At 40.2% G+C, this 21,014-nt stretch overlaps 1 protein-coding gene across 2 annotated transcripts in view; it reads right to left on the bottom strand.

Moving 5' to 3' along the window:
• LOC149250245 (Glycine cleavage T-protein family) overlaps positions 1–20,158 on the bottom strand; it is a 49,924-nt gene extending 29,766 nt beyond the window's left edge. The window contains exons 1-2 of one of the 2 annotated variants that reach the window (XM_089458988.1): positions 19,940–20,158; positions 18,854–19,424 (exon numbers count right to left, since the gene is read on the bottom strand). In XM_089458988.1, the coding sequence (XP_089315114.1) occupies positions 18,854–19,423 (570 nt within the window). In that variant the 5' untranslated portion in view covers position 19,424; positions 19,940–20,158. Of the gene's footprint in view, positions 1–18,853; positions 19,425–19,935 lie in introns of both variants that reach the window. The other variant, XM_089458987.1, reaches the window with a different exon arrangement.
• Positions 20,159–21,014: the final 856 nt, after the last annotated feature.

The raw sequence follows: 21,014 nt of genomic DNA, 5'->3' as shown, positions 1-21,014 counted from the left end.
CAACTCCCCCCACCTACCCTCTTGCTTCATATGAAAACTTAATGCAAAGTATTAATCCCACTTATCCAAGAATGACTACAATGGATGCTTCACACCTGCCCAATGTGGCATCATTTGAACATTGGCCTCATGCAAGCATGCCACAATTAATGGCTCCTGCGCAAATAAGACTCACCCTTAATCAAGATCTTATGGTGTGCCAAGGTTATGTCTTTCCAAGCATGCCTCATTTAATCTTACTGGTGAAGATTAGACCTGCTCTTAATCCTAAGCTCATGGCATACAAGGAAGGCGTCTTCTCAGATTGTTTTGTGATGATTGCACTATCTCGAGGCACTAGATTTCATAATATGTAATTGAAAGATCGTATGTGGCTCTCAGATTGCAATGTGAATAAATTAGGGAGAGGAAGAATTATAGCATTCACTCCTTGCGAGCAGAGTGGGTTCTAGTTCTGTTCTCCTCTGAGGAATTAGCAGTGGAAGCTTCGGCAGCAAGAGTGGCACCCAGACATGTGTGCACTTGGAAGCTCAGTGATGAGCTTCGAACTACTCTTCAAGCCTTCTTCCACTATGAGCTCCAATCGTGGACTAAGCACCCTTGCAGTTGGGTAATTTGGCACCTTACCCTCTCTAGGTCTGAGATAAACATCTCACTTTTCTTTTCCCTTGGCTTTGCGAGAATTTGGAATAGTTCTAATAGCTTTGTGGTCTCAGTTCGTAGCCCAGTCAGCAGCGGGGAGTCACAATTAGGCATGATTTGCCCCTCTTCTCTGGGCTTTGTCTCTATATTTAGTCTTGCACTCACCACTGGTGTTATTTGGTCGTCTTGCCGAAATTTTCCGAGTACTGAGTTCTTTCTTGGCCACCTCCGACCTAACTCTTTGCTTTCCTCAGTTGGCCTTTCATTTCTCTCTCGACTCCCGCTTCAGTATGCACTTCCCATGGATTCAGCTCTTTGACTTTCGACTCATTAGCCTCATGTGTATGTGACCACGACAAAAAAGAACATGCAGCTATCAATTCCGAATTCTATGACCTGCATGTTAAGCTATACCAACAAAGGGACTCTGATTGCAATACCTTGAACATAATTGTGGCTCTGCAACAATGAATTCCGCATTTAGAGGATGAGGTTGACGCACTCTGCAGCATCATTTCGAACCTCAAGTTACAGGGTGCCCAGCCAGATAGCCCAGCAGCAAAACCGCCTCGGGTTTCGACCTCAACTACCCAGCAAATCCTTCTGATTAATCAACTCTGTAACGTCTAGTTTCAAGTGTCTATGGTTTTTGTTCGAAATTTGCCATATATACTCTACTTTGTTAGTTTTTGTAGCATCAGATGGTGTTCTAGTCTCAACAGTTGTCAAAGAGGCTAAGAAACACTAGGATTCCATAACCTAGAAAAGGTTTCAGGAAAATCCACCTAGAGATGACTTAATTAAGTTAATTAATCAATAATAATTAACAATAATTAATTAAGGAAGGTGAGATTTCTCTAGAAACTCACACAGACTGACTAGGAAATAATCCCAGCCATTGATTAAGTTTTAATCTTGGCCGTTGAAGTCCCACAGTAAGATTATAAGAAGTAATCAATGGGTAGATGGAGGAACATACTCGAGATCGATTTCCATGGGTAGTTCGATTTTTCCAGAGAGCAGCAGCATTCTGTAGGAAGAATTCGAGCTAGAGAAGGGAAGCAAAGACATAGAGGGGCAGAAGCAGTGGGTTCGAAGGAAGTTTTCCAGTTCCTAAGAGTAGCTTGCAAAGAGGAAGAGATAGCCACAGAGAGGTCGATGCAAGGGTCACACAGAAGTCTCTAGAGGGCAATTCGATTTTGCTGGAGAGAAGGTTGTTTTCAGTTCCAAGGTCGGAAAGAATTTCCAGAGTGCTAGAGAGGCAGTTTCTCAGTCAGCAATAGACAAGACAACTTGAGTAGCAGCGATTCCAAGCAGTAAGTTTTCCAGTTATGCGCTAGGTTGACACAAGGTCTACGCTGGCCAGTTTGGAACTTTGGACAGCTCGCTTGGAGTTGGCAGTCAAAGCCCAGATTGCTTATGGGGTGAGGAAAATTCCTCATAATATTTTTGCCAGTATTTTCTTTGTAGGATTGCTAGATTTCGGCATCCAGTTGTACTCAGAATTTCTCACAACTGCTTAATAATAAAAACCCTTAACTGCTCCACTAGTTTTCCCAAGTTCAGTTGTTCCGAGGACCTTTGTCCAAAAATAACGATGTTATATTTTTGTGCGTGCTAAAATTTTCTCAATTTCTAGTTATCTTCCACAATATTTTTTCTTTGTGAAGATTGAAATGTGATTAATTCATTGTTATTGTAGCAATAAACTACTAAATTAATTTACAGTTAAAAGAATTAATTCCAGTTGCTATAATAGAATTTTAGTGGTGAAATTTTCACATGGTATCAGAGCGATTTTGATCAGACAGGGAAGCTCAGAAGCAGAAGAAGAAAATTCGTTGTTTAGAGGGAGCAACAGGACGAATTTTCTAGGGTTTGCACAGTGCCTAGCTAGGCAATGCAAATTGCTAGGCAATTTGATTTTTCAGTGCAGGTTGGCAGAAAAATTTGGCTTGCCAGGTTGAGTGATTCCAGCAGGCAAAGGGAGCAGCAGTAGCTCAGATCTTCATTGAGCAGATTCCTTGTTTGGGAGTAGAAGGGGTTTTGCAGCAGCTTGCAATAGTTGAATCTGCGTCGGATGGAAGAGGAAGCACACACACAAAGGGAATTTCTCTCAGAGGGTTTCTAGTTTAGAAATCCAAATTTCCAGCGGCGGTCTACAGTAGCTGCAAGCAGATTTTCTCACTCCAAAAGGGAGTTCGAATAGTAGATTTAGCAATCAAACAGGTAAAAGAGGGATATTTTTGTTCTAGTTCCAGAGATGGCCACAACTGGGCTTAAAGATCAAGGTAGGTTGGAGGGAGCCTCCAACTATGTCATCTAGAAGGCCAGGATGTCTTTCTTGCTAGATGAACATGGCCGGAAGACCTTTGCAGAGAAGGTTGTGGCAGTACCGACCAATGCAGATCAGCTGAAAGAGTACAAGAAAGAGATGGAAAAGGCGAAGCAAATGATCTTGGATGGAGTTTGGGACCATATAGTTTCACATATATCCGGCAAGAACACTACCAAGGAGATGTGGGATGCTCTTGCTTAGCTATATCAGAATCCTTCCGAGCAACGGAAGATGTTCCTAAAAGAGAAGCTGAGAAACCTCAAGGGTGAAGGCATTGATCCCTTTCTCATTAGAATTCAAGAAAATTGAGATCAGCTTGCAGCAGTTGGGGGAGGCACCTCAAAACACAAAGCTTGTATGTTCGGCACTGAACAGTGTCTCAAAGGATTGGGAGATCTCCGTCCAAGGCATCTTGGGACGAGATACTCTACCTAGGTGGGATAGGATGTGATCAGACCTGCAGCAGGGGGAGATGAGGTGAGCACTAGTGAAGGCCTCCATCAGCGGAAGCAACATTAAGGGATCGAAAGGTGAGGAGGAAGAGAATGTGGCCCTTGCATCAAAGGGTCCCAATCAGGGACAGGGGAGAAAAAGAAAAAGAAGGACCTATCTAAGGCCAAGTGCTTCAGGTGTGGCGAGTTTGGCTACTACAGTACTCAGTGTCCTCAAATGAAGGACAAGCAGGAGAAGCAGGACCAGGCGGTAGCATCTGCACAAATAGACAAGTTTTCCTCCAAGCTGGAGAAAGATTTTGCCATGTTTGCAGCTATACCTCCAAGGGGTGAGGTGGGGCGATATGGAGTTATAGTCCCAAAGTTGCACAAAGGTTTGGGCAAGGTCCATTGAGGTGTCTTTCTCATGGAACATTAACTTGCTACAGGGGCCCACAGTATTCAATAGCAGGATGGATCAGTGCCAGTTGATGCAGTCAGATTCTAGACTGACAGTTGCAAACTAGTTGCAGTCAGGTGTTGAGGGGTGCAGTTATAGTGTTGGTAGCAGAGCAAGAGGCTTAGTGCAGAGTCGACAATAGCGCCAAGTCCTCAGTGGACAGTGCAGAGGCTAGTCGCAGTCAGATGCTCCGGAAACAGATGCAGCACAGAGAAATAGTTGATTCAGTATTTCGGATACTTCTCAATTGCAATAGTTGTAATAGCAGCAGCAACAGATGAGAGGGAGTTGCAGTGTAGATGCAAAGTGACAGCAATATAGCAGTGTCAACAACCACAAAGATGCAACATCAAAGTTGCACAGTGGTTGGTGGGCAGTGGCAGGCAATCACAGTGGCCAAACATTAGTAGCACATATGGGAGGATGATGCAAAGACAGAGTGTTGAAGCAGTTTAGCACCAAAACACCTTCCTCGCTAAGAGGGAGTGTTAGTTTTTGTAGCATCAGATGGTGTTCTAGTCTCGACAGTTGTCAGAGAGGCTAAGAAACACTAGGACTCCATAACCCAGAAAAGGTTTCAGGAAAATCCACCTAGAGATGCCTTAATTAAGTTAATTAATCAATAATTAAATTTTTCCTAAGTCTAACTTAGGGAAAATGATTAATTAACAGAATTAATTAAGGAAGGTGAGATTTCTCTAGAAACTCACACGGATCGACTAGGAAATAATCTCAACCATTGATTAAGTTTTAATCTTGGCCATTGGAGTCCCACAATGAGATTATAAGAAGAAGTTGATGGGTAGATGGAGGAACATACTTGAGATCGATTTCCTTGGGCAATGCGATTTTTCCATAGAACAACAACATTTTGCCAGAAGAGTTCAATCCAGAGAAGGGAAGCAAAGGCAGAGAGGGGCAGAAGCAATGAGTTCGGAGGAAGTTTTCCAGTTTCGGAGAATAGCTTGCAGAGAGGCAAAGATAGCCACAGAGAGGCTAACGCAAGGGCTGCGTAGAGGTCTCTAGAGGGCAATTCGATTTTGTTGGAGAGAAGCTTATTTTCAATTCCAGAAACTGAGAAGAATTTCCAGAGTGTCAAAGAGGCAGTTTCTCAGTTAGCAGCAGACAGGACAGCTTGAGTAGCAGTTGTTCCAAGCAGTGTGTATTCCAATTCTGCGCTAAGGTGACAGGGTCGGCACAGGCCAGTTTGGACGGCTCACTTGGAGCTGGCAGTCAGAGTCTGGATTGCTTGTGGGGTGAGGAAAATTCCTCATAATATTTTTGTCAATATTTTATCTGTAAGATTGTCAGATTTCGGCATCTAGTTGTATTCAAAATTTCTCACTGCTGCTTAATAATAAAAACCCTCAGTTGTTGCACCGGTTTTCCCAAGTTGGGTTTTTCCAGGGACTTTTGTCCAAAATAACGGTGTTATATTTTTTTGTGTGTGGCAGTATTTTCTCAATTTCCAGTTTATCTTTCGCAGTATTTTTTATTTGTAAAGATTGCAGTGTGATTAATTCATTGTTGTCGTAGCAATAAATTGTTAAAGTAATTTACAGTTAGAAGAATTAATTCCAGTTGCTGCAATAGAATTTCAATGGTGAAATTTTCACATACTCGGCAAATAAGAGTATTGATAGGCTATGGGTTTTTGTTGTAAAGTGAGTAAGGGTAATTAGATACAGTTTGACATCCCAGATGTCCTTGAGTAGCATGGCAATGTAATTATCCTGGGTACTTGTCGCAACTGGGCACAGATTTAATGCAAAGAGAACTCATTTTTGTTATTAAAAAAAAAACACTAGCACGTCATCTAAGTAAACAACTACAAACTACTTAGATGTTGGAAAAATATATAGTCAATGAATCAATGAAGTTAGCAGGGGCGTTGGGATTGAAGGGCATAACCAATCACTCATAGAGACAAAACTTGGTCTTGAAAGTTGTCTTCTATACATCCATACAATCCCTCCAAATCTAGTGAAAATCAAGAGAGGTCCAACCTAGTGAAGTACTTAGCCCCTTTGAATTGATCAATAAGATCATCAACCCAAGGCAAAGGGTAAAGGTGCTTAGCAATGACCTTGTTGAGAGCCCTATAATTTGTGCCAAGTCATCAGTCTTGTTTCTCTTTCTTGGACACCATCAAAGCAAGAGATCTATAATGATATCTTTGGCATTCTCTTGTAATTGGCATTTCTTTGTGCATTGATTATCTTTCTCCTTGGCATATTTGTGCACTCTCTCTAGAACACTTGTGATCAACTCTAGCATTTTTGTTTAAAGTTATATTGTTTGTTGTTGCAGGTTTCTCTCTCGATCACAGTTGTGCTAGGGCATCTCTTACAAACAACTATGAGATGATCATGGTAGGACACACATTATTCAAGCTCTATGCTACTACTATCACAAGAGCCAAAGAGACGTAACTTGAAAGCCATGGGGAAAACAACTTTCCATATTGGGAATTAGATAATTGACCATATCCTCACTCTCAAAGCCATCACTGTGCAAGACAGATACCACTCTTCAGTAGTCTTGATTCTTTTGTTACTTTGAATATTTTGGAAAGCTTTTGACTCAATTCTAAGGGATGCCCTTTTTCAATAAGTTCGAGACATTATCATATATGAGACCCTTATCACTCTCATCATGCTCCTTTATGACTCTATCCTCAACCATCTCAATACCACGTGTATTCTCTAGTTTTATTTAGAGCACCATTAGGTTGAAGTAAGGTTGCCCCCACGTTTTGATCTCCATCCTCATCTTCACAAATGATGTGATCCCCTTGGCTACTACCCTAGAGGGATTGCAAAGGCAATTAAAAGCGCTATCCAATTTGATGTCTTCCACAATGAACAGTCAACTTGGATAACGCTAAGGTGATAATCTCCAACATCTCAAAAAATATCCTCACAAACTTCTATTTCTTTTTTCCATGTAGGGAGATTGAGATCACCACATCATATATGTTCTTGGGAGTCTAGTTTTTAGGGCCTAGATTTGGATTTATAAAGGCACTCCAACACCAAATCAATGAAGGTCATGGGTCCCTTTCTCTCATTAGATGGCAATGTTTCAAACCCATTTCTAGGACACATCATCCAAGATGGATCTCAGGGATTCTAACATTTGTCCCATGGTTCTTTATGGTTCAAAGGTGTGGCAACGTAGTTTGCTTGAGTTAGACTAGACCGTACAAACCCTCATTCCCTATTATAACATGAAGGGAAAAAGGACAAATCTCGATGCCATCATTCGAGCAAAGTTGCAACCCATCCTTTCTGACTCAAGACCATTTTCAAATTGGTCTCTTTCTGCATCATATCCAATGTTTTGTTGATTTGGCAATCGATAGCAACCAATATCCATACATAGCTTAGTGATCCTATAAGGGTGTGGATCAAACAAACCTATTAGACAATTTCATGATTATTAGTTTTATGAGGTTTCAGGCCTTCTCCAATCAATTGAAATCTCAATGAACCACCATCTTTCAAATATTTTTTGGGTGCAACTGGACATCTCTCACTAATAAGCAAGAGATGAAGAAGATTATCAAATATGACATCTGCAAGAAATACATCTAGGTCACTTGTCTCAACCCACCAAAGGGGTTGAAGCCCAAGATGGCCTTCCACACAGAGCACTTCTTCGAGTTGAGAGATAGCCTTATTGTTCAACCCCCTTACACACTATAGCATTAGAAGTATGCACTCATAATCTCTCTATATTAGTTTGGAGTGGGTTCACATAGGTTGAGCATCAAATTCCATAGAGGGATAGGCAACTATGTCCTATGCAAGAGACACGGATGGAGGAGCTCTTTATTCCGTGGTGTCCTATCTACTACAAGATAAGGGCATTTCTACTACCTCTTCAAGAAGTTTCAAAGCTATCTCTTCATCTTCTTTCAATACATGAACCAATAGCACTTAAACTTGTTCATGAGGGAAACATTGTCTCTTCGATCCTCCATGCTTCGACCACCCTCCTGACCAAACACTATTTGAAAGATCACATCCCTTTTTCGGTGATCCTAGCAGTGAAGGCATTGAGAACAAGTGGACAATAGAACCATTCTAGCATGATCAAGACTACTGAGACACCTAGGGGCCTCCTACCCTCCCCACAAACTAGATCCGTGCAAAGTTTCCAACTAGCATGGTCTAGACTAGTGAGACCCCGTGGGGACTCTTGCCCTCCTGAGTCCCCACCAACAAGACCCACGCAAAGTCTTTGATTCATGATTCAGGATAGACATCCTTCCTACAAAAAATCCTCGACATCCAAATAGCAATAGCAGGAACCTCCCTTAAGATGATGAGACACATCGCAAATCAGCTCTTTTGGATAGTCTTCTATCATGATCTTTTCCTTTCGACCTCAAACATTAGGAGAGACACATTTACTAAGGTGGAGAACCTACAAAGCCGCATTTCTTACTATTCTTCAAGCGACAAGTACAAAAGAACATTGAAGCTTCTCCTTCCCCCGTGTACTCTCCTCTAGGGCATCACTTCAAAGAGTTTTGTGCTTATTTGGTATCTAGCCATTTAGCAATGCATGTATTACTTCAAATATTCCAACAACATTTCTTGTATAGTTATTAGATTTTCGATCTTAGATAGATCTATTTTTGGATTTTATATAGGATTGGCCCTTACAATGTATTGATATTAATGTACTTAGTAGTCCCATTGACCATTTAATGTTAATAAAATAACAAATTATCTTATCTATCTTACCTAAGGAGTGTGTTGCCCAGGTGTTATTTTCTCTAATTATTGCTGGTTTTAGGGTTTGTTGGTGGTCCATTTAATCCTTCTCTCTCTGTTATGGATCTCAACATGTTATCATATTAGGGCAAGTGTGAACCTCCCTCACCCTTTTTACCGCTGATTAGGGTTTCTCAGCTGTTTTTTCACAGGGAACAGAATTTTCCACAATAATATTTTGCAAAACTTACCAAGTATTTGGTCTGTTTCATGGCAATCTTGTTGACTTAAGTTGGGCACCTCATTTAGGGTTTTTTTTAGCATGTTTTATGCATTTTGTTGCAAAATATTGAAGCACCCAGTATTAGAACTTCACTGTTGTTTTATTTCGGGGATTTTCTTGGACAGATCAGGAACTTTTTTGACTGGTTGCACCACCTATGGGCTGCTACACTAGTTTTTCTGGACCATCCATTATTTCAGTGTTTTTCTAGTGCTGATTTAGTGTGCCGTTAAGCAGATTTCTCCCTCAAAATTGTGCCCTGGCACTATATCAGCCTAGAATCTCGTATACCCTCAGCACTTTTGCACATAATAAAGCAGATCAGAGAACTTTGGCTAGTGGCATTGCCCTAAGAGTTGTGGAACTAGGATTTCCAGATCTGATTTTGGGCTAGTGGCATTTCCCTAAGGGTTACGGAACCATGATTTCCAGATCTGATTTTCTAAGCAATTGATTGACAGACTTTTGGCTAGTGGCATTGCCCCATGGGCTGTGGAACTAGGACTTCTGGATCATCCCCTCTTTTTAGGTTTAACCTGTCTTTCAAATCCAGCGTTATATTTCTTGTTCATTTGCATAAAATTCTCTCTCTCTGTGGTTGCACTATCCTAGTGCAGATTCAGCGCACTACAGATTTTTTGAAAGGAGCTAGTAATATTTCTTACTTACCTGGGTTTAATCAATGTGACTTTTGCAGAGTTATTTGCACAATCTTTCTCTGTAATGGACTCAAAGTGGATGTTTTCCCAATTACAGGGGGCTACTTATGAAAATTTGGACAGATCAGATGCCGAAGAAACCTACATATCATAAGGAGGAGCATGCCTCCAAATATTGTACGGTTTGTCTTCAGATAATTAGAGAATTGCAAGGTTAACAATTTGCAACAGGGATCTTTTATACAACACTGCCTTTCTTCAGAGCAAGGGTTTGTGAATACAAATGGCTAAATGCCTTCTTCCAAAATCCAGATATTCAATATATGACTTCCTCAACCTCACATTTCAAGTTTTTTAGATCCAATACAAGGGCCCATATTCTAGTATTGTCTATATGATCCTTCAAGTACAAATTCTATCTTTGATGATTTTTATTTGAAGGTCTGCAGGATCTGTCCCGCTAATTTTTATAAATGATTCTTCCACAGATGAGTCTCAAACTATTACAGTGGATCTATTCGTTTGTTTGAATCTCAAGGATAACCAGCCTAGATCCACTACCAAGCGCCGAGAGGGATCAAAACTCTTTTTATTCTAAAAGATGTTTGCACCTCAAGAAATTTGATCCCTCTAAGATGGATCTAGGCTAATTATTATATTTAATTTGAACTTTTAATGTTATATACATAACATAGACTCTATTATAATAATTCTAAGATAAAATATCAAAGGCTCCAATTATTTTCATTATTTAAATAATTTTACAATGTAGACCAAACCATATATAGTTTTTTAAAGAAAATCATTACGGCAGGAGAAATTTCAAAGACTCAAATTATTCTCATTGGAAAATTCTTTCGGAATTTTATGCCTTTAAATAGGCTACATTAGAGAAGAATACCATGGGAAAAACCATGGGTTGTCAAAACCAGAGTCTGATGGTTTAATTTAACTTTATAATTTTATTGTTAAAATTATGATTATTTATTATACTTTTTTATTTTTATAATTTTAATTATGCAGAGATTTGCACCTCTTCTTTTTTTATTTTATTTTTATGTAATCTGACCGAGTCAAAAAGTTTACATAACAGGATAGGACAGGACAGGACAGGACATTACAAAATCTCTTCCATACTGGGCTGGAGAGCACCTCTCCGCGCAACTATTGACACTCTCTGTACCTTTAGTTAACCAGCATATTTCAATAGATTTTTTTCTATAATTCAAAGGTCACCTTTACCAACTTTGTAACCATGTTGGTGTGCGAGAGATGACATTTGAGGGAGATTATATCTTTCCTACAAGGACCACTTTTAGTATTAAGTGGAGAAGTTGTGATGTAATGCCTTCTCTCCAAGGTCTCCTATTCAAATGGAGGGATGTTGTGAACAGGGTCAACCCTATTTGAGCTCGGTATCTATAAAACCACTCATTTATGTATCTTGGTCAAGGCCAACTTATATTCAAGTTGGGTATCCATTCACTTACTGTCAGATGTATTCGATCAGTTGTATTCACGCTAGGTATCCATAAACTATTAAGCCCACTCTCAGTTGTATTTGAGTTGGGTCCATAAATCCACTCTCAGTATTCAGGCTCTCTCTATTGTATGCTAGTTGGGTATTCATAAGCCCATTCACTTCAGTATATCAGCCAAGGTCAACTCTATTTAGTTGGGTACCCATAAAACCACTAACATATTATTCAGCTTAAGGGGGGGTGTTGAGAATGGTGTAATCTTCACATGTAGCTATGGTGGACCCATATTATATCATTAATATATGTAGCTAAGACCAACTTATGTTCATTTACTGTAATACTAGCTTATGGTTAAAGGTCAACCTAGCAACTTATATGTGGTCACATTAACCCTCGTAGAGAGGACACCCTAACTCTTAAGTTGTGTATACATACACATTCAAGAGTCATTTGTAAAGTCATCTTGCGACCTTTTTGATCTCTCATAAAAGTGTTTTATGCCTAATAGCTTATGTTCATTTATTGTGATACTAGCTTATGGTTAAAGGCTGACCTAGTCAACTTATATGTGGGCACATAAACCCTCTTAGAGGGGCCACCGTAACTACTAACTTGTGTATACATACACATTCAAGAGTCATTTGTAAAGTCATCTTGCGATCTTCTTGATCTCTCTTATTAAGTGTTTTGTGCCTAAGAGCACCTATATCTTTGGCATTCTCTTGTGGTTGGCATTTCTTTGCGCATTGTTTATCTTTCTCCTTAGCATATTTGTGCACTCTCTCTGGCGCACTTGTGATCATCTAAAGCATTGTTGTTTTGAGGTTATCTTGACTATTACTGTAGGTTTCTTTCTCTAGCGCATGCTAGGGCATCTTTTCTCTGTAAGGAATGCACTACTCTAGTGTTATATTTCTCCATTTATTGCAAGTTTTAGGGTTTGTAGGTGGTTCCATTTGATCATTCTCTCTCACTTATGAAATGTAATAATGATGCCAAATTATTTTAATTTCCCTTGTCCATAATGGCATTAGTGTGATATGCACCCATCAATAATAAATGCAAAATTCTAGAGGTGGCATTGAAACCCATGCTCCTTTGAGCTAACAAGAAAAAGTTCTAGTTCCTTCCAACGCTGAAGTCATATATGAAAATCAAGCGACCTACACTGGTTTACACTAGAGAGGGGTCAAATAGGTTGTTGAACAAAATTGTTAGGTTAGTTTCATCCTAAACTAACCAATTCAATCCATTCGACCAGTTTGGCCAATTCAGCTGGTCCTAATTTGGAATGGCCCTCAAAAAACCGAATCCCACCCATTTGTCTTCATGCCCAAAGTCATGAAAAAGTCAACCAAAAGAAAAGAAAAAAAGGCTTTGAATATCATATAAATGAGCAAACTTTGCATATCTAATGTCTAATGGCTTGGGTTTACATTGGCGTATATATACAGTTTTTTGAAAAAAATCGTATATTTTTATATATTTTTAGTAGACTGGTTCGTCAACCCAATGTTTCGGACAATTCTGGTTTCAGTGACTTTGGCAATAAGTCAGAGTATCAACTTAACATGGAGAATGTCTTCAAAGTAAATTCTCTCTAGCTCGAAGGAAATTTTGTTTGATGATATTATGAAATATTGGATGCTTTGTGCATATATCCTTGTACCCTAACTATTAGAATCACCTATGAACAACATCCTCGAAGTTCTCCCATGTACCTACCAAAGGTTAATTGTTCGTTGTTAGTTGTTGAAGGTGGATTTGCCACCATGTGAGGGATTGATCCTCCATGTGAGCTTCAACGACCATAATTTTGTTGGCCTCTGTCAAGTTCCATTGCGTCTTCAAATAAGCTTCCATATTGCATATTCGAAAGTTGAGCTTCTCTCTATTGAGAGCCCCATCAAACTTAAGCATCAATATTTTAGCGTCCGGCATGAATTTATGATGAACAATGGGTTTAATGTTTAGGTTGGGCTTGTTCTTGAGTTGTGATGAGTTGTTGGAACTTGGAACATACTCATTATATCATGCTTTATTTCAATCTAGAACACTCTTTGTTTTTGGACATGTTGTTGTTGTTGACTAACAAGGGTGTCTAGCAAGAGGCGTTAATAGTCCTACATTGGTTTGGCTGAGATTCTGGGCAAGGCTAAAGTTCCAGGAGTCTCCCAAATCACTAGAAGTTTTACAAGGAGCCAGTAAGACTTAGGAAATGCATGAACAAATACATTTTTCAACTAAGTTTAAGAATATTTGTCAATGCAGAAAAATGAAAGCAATTCAAAAAATCAAGGGCCAAAATTTGTAAAAAAAGGCAATTTATGACGCAGATAAATTTTGGGAGCTTCTAGTGTTATCAGAAATCAATCTAGACCAGTTCACTCCAAAAAGGGGCCAAATAGGACAAGTAGGCTAGTTTTGTCCCAAACTAACCAGTTCCACAATTTCGTGTTGATTTTGGGCAGCATCGGATGTGCTCTAGGCTTCAAATTTTGCAGGGAGGCTTGGGCACATGTATTCCAAAGAACCTAGAAAGCATTTTGGGAAATTCCAATAAACGATTTTATTAAAATAATTAATATTTTTTAATGGGACCCTAAGCCTAAACTTAGAAAATTAAAAATATTAATGGGTATTAATCTAATTGTGGGTGTAGCTTCTAGAAGAAGACGAGGATCAAGCTAAGATGATCTTAGCCATTGATTAGCTTTTAATCTGGGTCGTTGAATGTCAACGAGAAGATTATTTAAGGAAGCTTGAAGGTCATTTGGAAAACACACCAAGAGATCAAGAGATTGAATTTCTGAAGTGAGAAATTCTCATGAGGAAGTTCTGATCGAGGAGATTTCTTGCAGTTGAGGGGTAGGGATAGCATCCAAAAAGAAAGAGGTTTTCTCAGTTGGAGAATCATCAGCAGAGAGAGGCAGAGAGTGCTCCAGCAGCCCAAACGCAAAGGCTGACGCAGGGCCACGAAGAGGCAGTGTAGAGGGTGAGAAAGAGTCTAAGATTTTGTTGGGGAGAGTCAGTTTCAGAAGTCAGGAGCCGGGGTGTGAGACCGGGAGGCTGAGAGCAGAGACTCTAGGCAGCAAATCGATCAACAAACTGGGTGATGCAGTGCCTAGAGAGGTTGACGCATGGACTGCGTCAAGGCTGCACAGAGGCAGCGTAGGGCCTGCCAGAGGCACTTCATCCAGAGTCTGGATCAGCCGAGATTTTTTCTCAATGATTATGTGAGGTAATCTCACAAATCTTTCTACCAGTATTTCTCTCTGTAACTGAATAACCGGAGAGGTATTCAGAACTTGGTACTGCTTAATAATAATAAACTCTCAGATCTGCTACACTGGTTTTTTCGGGGACATTTGTCCAAAAATAACGGTGTCAATTTTGTTGTATTTTCTTTCTTGCTCATTCTCCTGTTTTCGCATAATATTTAATTAAGTGAAGGCTGTAGTGTATGTATTACAATATTTTCTGCAAGAAACAGCAAGTAATTTGTTTAAAGGAATTCAACAAATAGGAGTAATATCATCAGTTGCTGCAGTAGGGATTCCGGTTGTGGAATTTTCACATGGTATCAGAGGTGCAGGTGAAGCAAGAAGGGAAAAGCCAGTAGATCCAGCGCTGAGCAGAAGAGGGAGTTCGAAAAAATTGCAAGAGGGAGCAGTTCGAAACCACAAAGGGTTTGCGCAGTTCTTAGCCGGAGGGCTAAAAATTCGAGGTAGTCTCTCTCCCAGTGAGTCGACAAAGAGAAGGACTCACAGTTCGAATTTTTGTCGGGGCAGAGGGCGCAGCGTAAAAGCCTCAGCGTGAGGAGAGCTGGTGGGACGCAGATTTTCAACAGGCAGATTGTTGAGCTGAAAGACGTCATAAGAGAGAAGAGAAGCACAGTGAGGGAATTTGTCCTCAGCAGACTTCCTGCCGCGAAGTTCGTTTTCTCATTGGCTGAGCAGCAACAGTGAGAAGCAGAGAGGTAATTTTTGACATTTGTGGCAATGGCAACCAGTGGCTTGAGGGATCAGGATAGGTTGGACGGAGCATCCAACTATGTCATCTAGAAGGCTAGAATGTCATTCCTTCTAGACGAGCATGCCCTCAAGACATACGTCAACAACGTGGTGGTTGTCCCTGCAAATCCTAATCTGCTGCAAAAATATCGAGATGAGACGACAAAGGCCAAGAGGATGATCCTGGATGGAGTCAAGGATCACGTGGTGTGTCACGTTGCTAGGAGAGGGACTGTTAAAGAGATGTGGGATGCTTTGGCCATGTTATATCAGGGATCTTCTGAACAGCGGAAGATGTACTTGGGGCAGAAGCTAAGATCTGCTCAGATGCAAAAGGGGGAGGGTGTGGATCCATTCCTCACAAAGTTGAAGGAAACCCCATGATGAGTTGTTTGTTGCAGGGCATACACCTCAGGATTCAGAGTTGGTTAGACTGGCCCTCAATTTTGTCTCAGATGAGTGGCAAGTCTTTGTCCAGAGTATCCTGGGCAAAGCAGCATTGCCAAATTGGGATGAGATGTGGGCAGCTCTAAAACAAGAGGAGTTGAGGAGAGACTTAGTCAAGGTCAAACTTGACAAAAGCAACAGCAGCAGTGGGTCAAAGCCCAAGGAGGAGGAGGAGAATGCAGCCCTTGCATCGAAGGGACAACAGGAGCAGCGGAGACGTAAGAAGGACGTCTCGAAGATCAAGTGTTTCAAGTGTGGTGAGATGGGTCACTACGCTACACAGTGTCCTCTCAAGAAGAAGGACAAGGATGAGAAACACGATCTAAAGGCTGCGCCCGCGAAGATCGAAGAAGAGGAGTTCGCCATGACAGTTGAGATACCTCCAGGAGAGAGGTGGGATGATTTAGAACTGTAATTCGAAAGAGCTACAGATGGGTAGGATCCTTGAGGAGTCCACCTCTTGGATCAATACCTTGCTACGGGAGCCCAGATCAAAAGTAGCAGGATGGACTAGTGTCAAATGGTGCCGAGGAGTGTCGGGGAGACAATTGCAGTGGCTAGGAGCACCAGAGACTGAACAACGCAGAGCAGAGTTGACATTAGTGCAGATGGCACAGAGCAGAGGTCAGCAGCAACACAGTAGTTTCAAAGGGTCAATGTAGAGACTAGCAGCAGTCAGACTCCAACATTCACGTGGTATCATACTGAATACAGATAGTTCAGTAATTTTGGATGTTTCTCCATTGCTAGCAACAACACAGTTTACAGTGCAGTGACAATTGGCAATGGCAGTGCTAGCAGCAGCGCAGATGCAACACCTGAGAGGGAGTTGTAGTACGGATGCAGTGTTGATAGTGGCAGTGTCAACAGCGGTACAGTTACAGCAGCAACGTAGTAGTTGGTGGACAACATGTCAGACATCAACAACGCAAAGGACGATGCTTCAGAGTCAGAGCAGTATGCAGCAACGTATATTGCTAGAGCACATTCCTCGCCAAGAGGGAGTGTTGATTTGTGGTAGCATCGGATGTGCTCTAGGCCTCCAATTTTGCAAGGAGTCTTGGGAACATGTATTCCAAAAAGCCCAGAAAGCGTTTTGGGAAATTCCACCCATAAACGATTTTATTAAAATAATTAATATTTTTTAATGGGACCCTAAGTCTAAACTTAGGAAATTAAAAATATTAATGGGTATTAATCTAGTTGTGGGTGTAACTTCTAGAAGAAGACGAGGATCAAGCTAAAATAATCTTAGCCATTACTTAGCTTTTAATCTGGGTCGTTGAATGTCAACGAAAAGATTATTTAAGAAAGCTTGGGGTCATTTGGAAAACACACCGAGAGATCAAGAGATCGAATTTCTGAAGTGAGAAGTTCTCAAAAGGAAGTTCTGATGGAGGAGATTTCTTGCAGTTGAGAGGTAGGGATAGCATCCGGAGAGAGAGATTTTCTCACCCAGAGAATCATCAGCAGAGAGAGGCAAAGAGTGATCCAGTAGACCAGATGCAGAGGCCCATGAAGGGCCACGCAGAGGCAGTGCAGAGGTTGAGAGAGAGTTCAAGATTTTGCTGGGGGGAGTCAATTTCAGAAGTCGGGAGTCGAGGTGTGAGACCGGGAGGCTGAGAGCGGAGACTCTAGGCAACAAATCGATCAGCAAACTGGGTGATGCAATGCCTAGAGAGGTTGACGCAGAGACTGCGTGAGGACTGCGCAGAGGCAGCGTAGGGCCTGCCAGAGGCACTTCATCCAAAGTCTGAATGAGTCAAGATTTTTTCTCAGTAATTGTGTGAAGTAATCTCACAAATCTTTATGTCAGTATTTCTCTCTGTAACTGAATAACTGGAGAGGTATGCAGAGATGTATTCAGAACTTGCTATTGCTTAATAATAATAAACCCTCAGATTTGTTGCACCAGTTTTCCCGCATTGGGTTTTTCCGGGGACATTTGTCCAAAAATAACAGTGTCAATTGTGTTGTATTTTCTTTCTTGCTCAGTCTCTTGTTTTCGCATAATATTTAATTAAGTGAAGGTTGTAGTGTATGTATTACGATATTTGCCGTAGGAAACAACAAGTAATTTGTTTAAAGGAATTTAACAAATAGGAATAATATCATCAGTTGCTGCAGTAGGGATTCCGGTTGTGGAATTTTCACATTTCGCTCACTTCTGATGTGGATTGTCCCTTCAAAAATTTAGGTGCCACCTGTGCACCATTATGCCCAAAACCTGAAAAGATAGGCAATAAGAAAAAGGATTTGCATGTTATATAAACATGCAAACTTTGCCTATTTGGTATCTAATGGCATGGATTTACATTGAAAAACGTGAATATATTCATATATTTAAAAATTTGCATAATTTAGATATTTTTAGTCACCTGTTTATTCAACTCAGTTTTGCAACCAGTTTCAGTTGAGTCCTTATCTGACTCTTGGCCAATGCCAGTTCTAATAACTTTGGCTCTAGTCCCCTTAAAATCCCCCAGGGACAAATTTTAATTTACAAGCATTGTCCCACAGCTTAAAAAGAAATTTCTTTGGGAAGTTTCCAGTTGGCTACTCTCTTTATCACACAAATCACTCGAGAAGAGCTTGATAAAAGATTCCAGGTAGAAAGCAAATCCCAAAGGAGTTCGGAATGTCAAAGCTCTAAAGAGGTCCTATGTTCTAACCTTAAAGGTTGAATACCCATTGATATGAGCACAACACCAGTAATGGAAGAGACTCGCATACAAATGAATAAACAAAGACACATATTCAAGTGGAAAAGAATTGCTGGAACTGTACGTGTTGTACACTCATTACACTTATTTGTATTACTATATGCAGAGTACAAAATTCTAGGAGAGTAATCAAAGCTGCTCAAATCTACAATAAAGTAGGCAAGAGATCAATTTAGACAAAGCCACCCAAAAGATATAAGGATAAATTACAAAGTGTACTAAAAGAAAAAGAAAAAATAGAAAGTAAAAATATAATACATGTTCATATATGTTTAATAGGCTTAGTCTAATCAGTTATAATCTACACAAAATGACTATTTTAATATCATAAACAAGAAGCTACAAGGGGTTAAGAATCACGGACAACAACAAAGGTCGGTTATCCTCGCTTAAAACAGTTAACAGAAACATGTTATAATTCACAAGAAATGCCTGATGAGAAATTGGTGCTTTTAATGATATCTAAAGCCGTAGATAACAAATTAGCAGTTGTGTCGCACTCTACTGTGTACGCATTGTACAGGAACTAGACATCCTATCCCAAGCATAGCATCAGGGTATAGCTACATCATGGATCAATCATGAAATCTAGAATCTAGAAAATTAATCCCCATGAAAATGGAAGAAAGCTGTGCAAATGCAAAATACTGACCTGGAGAGCTAAAAGAGATCGATCATCGTGTATATGCCAATCAACGTCACCTCCACGATTCTTAAAAGCCTTCATATGGGGCTCAATATGTGCCAGATCCTTATCCCTGCAGCCTGCATTCACCACTATATAAATATGGTCATCCTTCACTTTAGTAACGATGGAATCATCAATGGCTCCTCCTTTCTCATTGGTGAAAACAGTGAGAGTTCCAGTTCCAGGAGAAAGCCCAGCTACATCCGCAACCACGAGCTTTTCAAGGAAAGGAACGCAATCTTTTCCCTTTAGGCTTAATCCACACATATGAGACACATCAAAGAGGCTTCCATTAGTCCTACAGTTAACAGTGGAGTCCATTATGGAGTCCTTATACTGGATGGGCATACTCCACCCTGCAAAAGGTACCATTTTGCCCCCATTTTGAACATGAAAGTCATACAGGGCTGTTTTCTTCAAGGAGGCCTCATCAGAGTAAGACCTTCGGGCGATGCTTGAACATCTACCCTTGTTTTCCACCTGAGATGCACTCCGCCTTACCAATCTGCCTAATTGCCATAATCCCATCCTCATCCTGCACAATTTCGTTCACATACCATCCATTTACTAAAATAAGCAGAAGATGAATATTGTGATAGGAAAAAAAAATTGCATTTCCCTGAGTTCTTTGCACATGGAAGCAATTAAAATAAAGCCAACCTTTGTGTTCCAAATTTTGCAATGGACAATGCAGATACAATGCAAATGGAAGGACGAAACTCATCTCCTTGCACTTTGAAATTATTACCATAATTAATGCAGAACGAGGGAAAACTCCTTTCAACAGATTCAGAACAAATACAAGGGTAAAATAACTCTTGACTTGCAATTTATGCAACGGATCTTACAAATGTTATAGCAAATCAGCCAGGGGCAATAAAGTTGTTGTTTTTTCTATTGCAGATTGAGTAATGAATATTTATTTAACATGAGCCAAAACTGAAGAGAATTTTCTTTTCACGACTCATTTTTCTAGTGGGCTGTTTCGGCAGATCTCAATCTGAACAGAATGTAAAATACTTTTTAAGAAAAAACACCTATTTTACCTGCCTGTTTGAGCAGGTTGGTACCAGAGATCTCAATCTAATTTACTAAAACAACTCCCCTCCCACAAGGGGGTTTGCCTTTTATGAAAGAAGGCAATGGACGATAGCGTTCCAACTGAGCACCTGTTATCCCCTTTTTATCACTGGAAAGCGCAAAGCAGTGTATAGCTGTTAGCGCATACGCAGATACTTGAAATTACGGCCGTCGGATCCATGAAACCCATCCATGAGATTGCAAGTATGTGGTTTCCATTTATTTTTTAAAAACAATTTTCCTGCCTACCCACTAAATGGATAGAGACTAGATTGGTTGAATAAGCTTGTAAGGTTGACGCTATCACAACTAATCTGTGACAAGTACTTGCCGTCTAAGTGGGACCGCTACCCTTTTCTTCCCACCACCCAAGTTTCCTTGTTTTTTAAGAAAGATAAACCTAACCATACCAAGAAGTGGAATTATTTAAAAATATTAAGAGTGAATATTTACACACACCAAAGTTTTTTAGTGGGAGATTCCAATGTTATAATTTTGGTGAGAGATTTCAATGCTAGAATAGCAAATCAATAAGTTAGTTTTTTTTGTTGCAAAGAGGATCACAATCCTATCTAGCTCATTGAAGAGGAGAATCCCTAATGGTTGAGATGTTCAGAAGATGACAAAGTTGGCAATCATTTTGGAGAGGAGTTGTTCACGTTGTGTGGTGCTTTCAACTTAATTATCTGCAATGGTCTAGATAGATGGAAAAGGCCTGGGAAGTTCACTTGCAACACATACAATGGGGCAAGTGTTATTGACTACGTTATTTGTTCACAAAGCTTAATAGAAAGGATAGATGAAGTTAAGGTTGGAGAGCATATGTGGGACTTAAAATCATACCATAACCCAATTTATATAGAGTTATCTTGGTTAGAAGAAACCCAATGTTCTCGACAATCGATATCAAGGGGCAATATTCTTCTAACACAAGAAAATTGCACTACATGTTGGAGAGATCAATTCAGAAGGGGAAGAGTGGTTCCCAAAGCTTCAATAGCCATGAGTTAATAAATATAATTCAGGGTACATTTGAGAAGTGCAA

The sequence above is a fragment of the Pinus tabuliformis genome, chromosome 7, assembly GCF_031772625.1.
Source record: "Pinus tabuliformis cultivar Carrire ecotype Pingquan chromosome 7, CPIR1, whole genome shotgun sequence".
NCBI classification, from domain to species: Eukaryota; Viridiplantae; Streptophyta; class Pinopsida; order Pinales; family Pinaceae; genus Pinus; species Pinus tabuliformis.
Note: the sequence above shows the minus strand (reverse complement) of the source record. Positions and strands in the feature narration are given on the sequence as shown.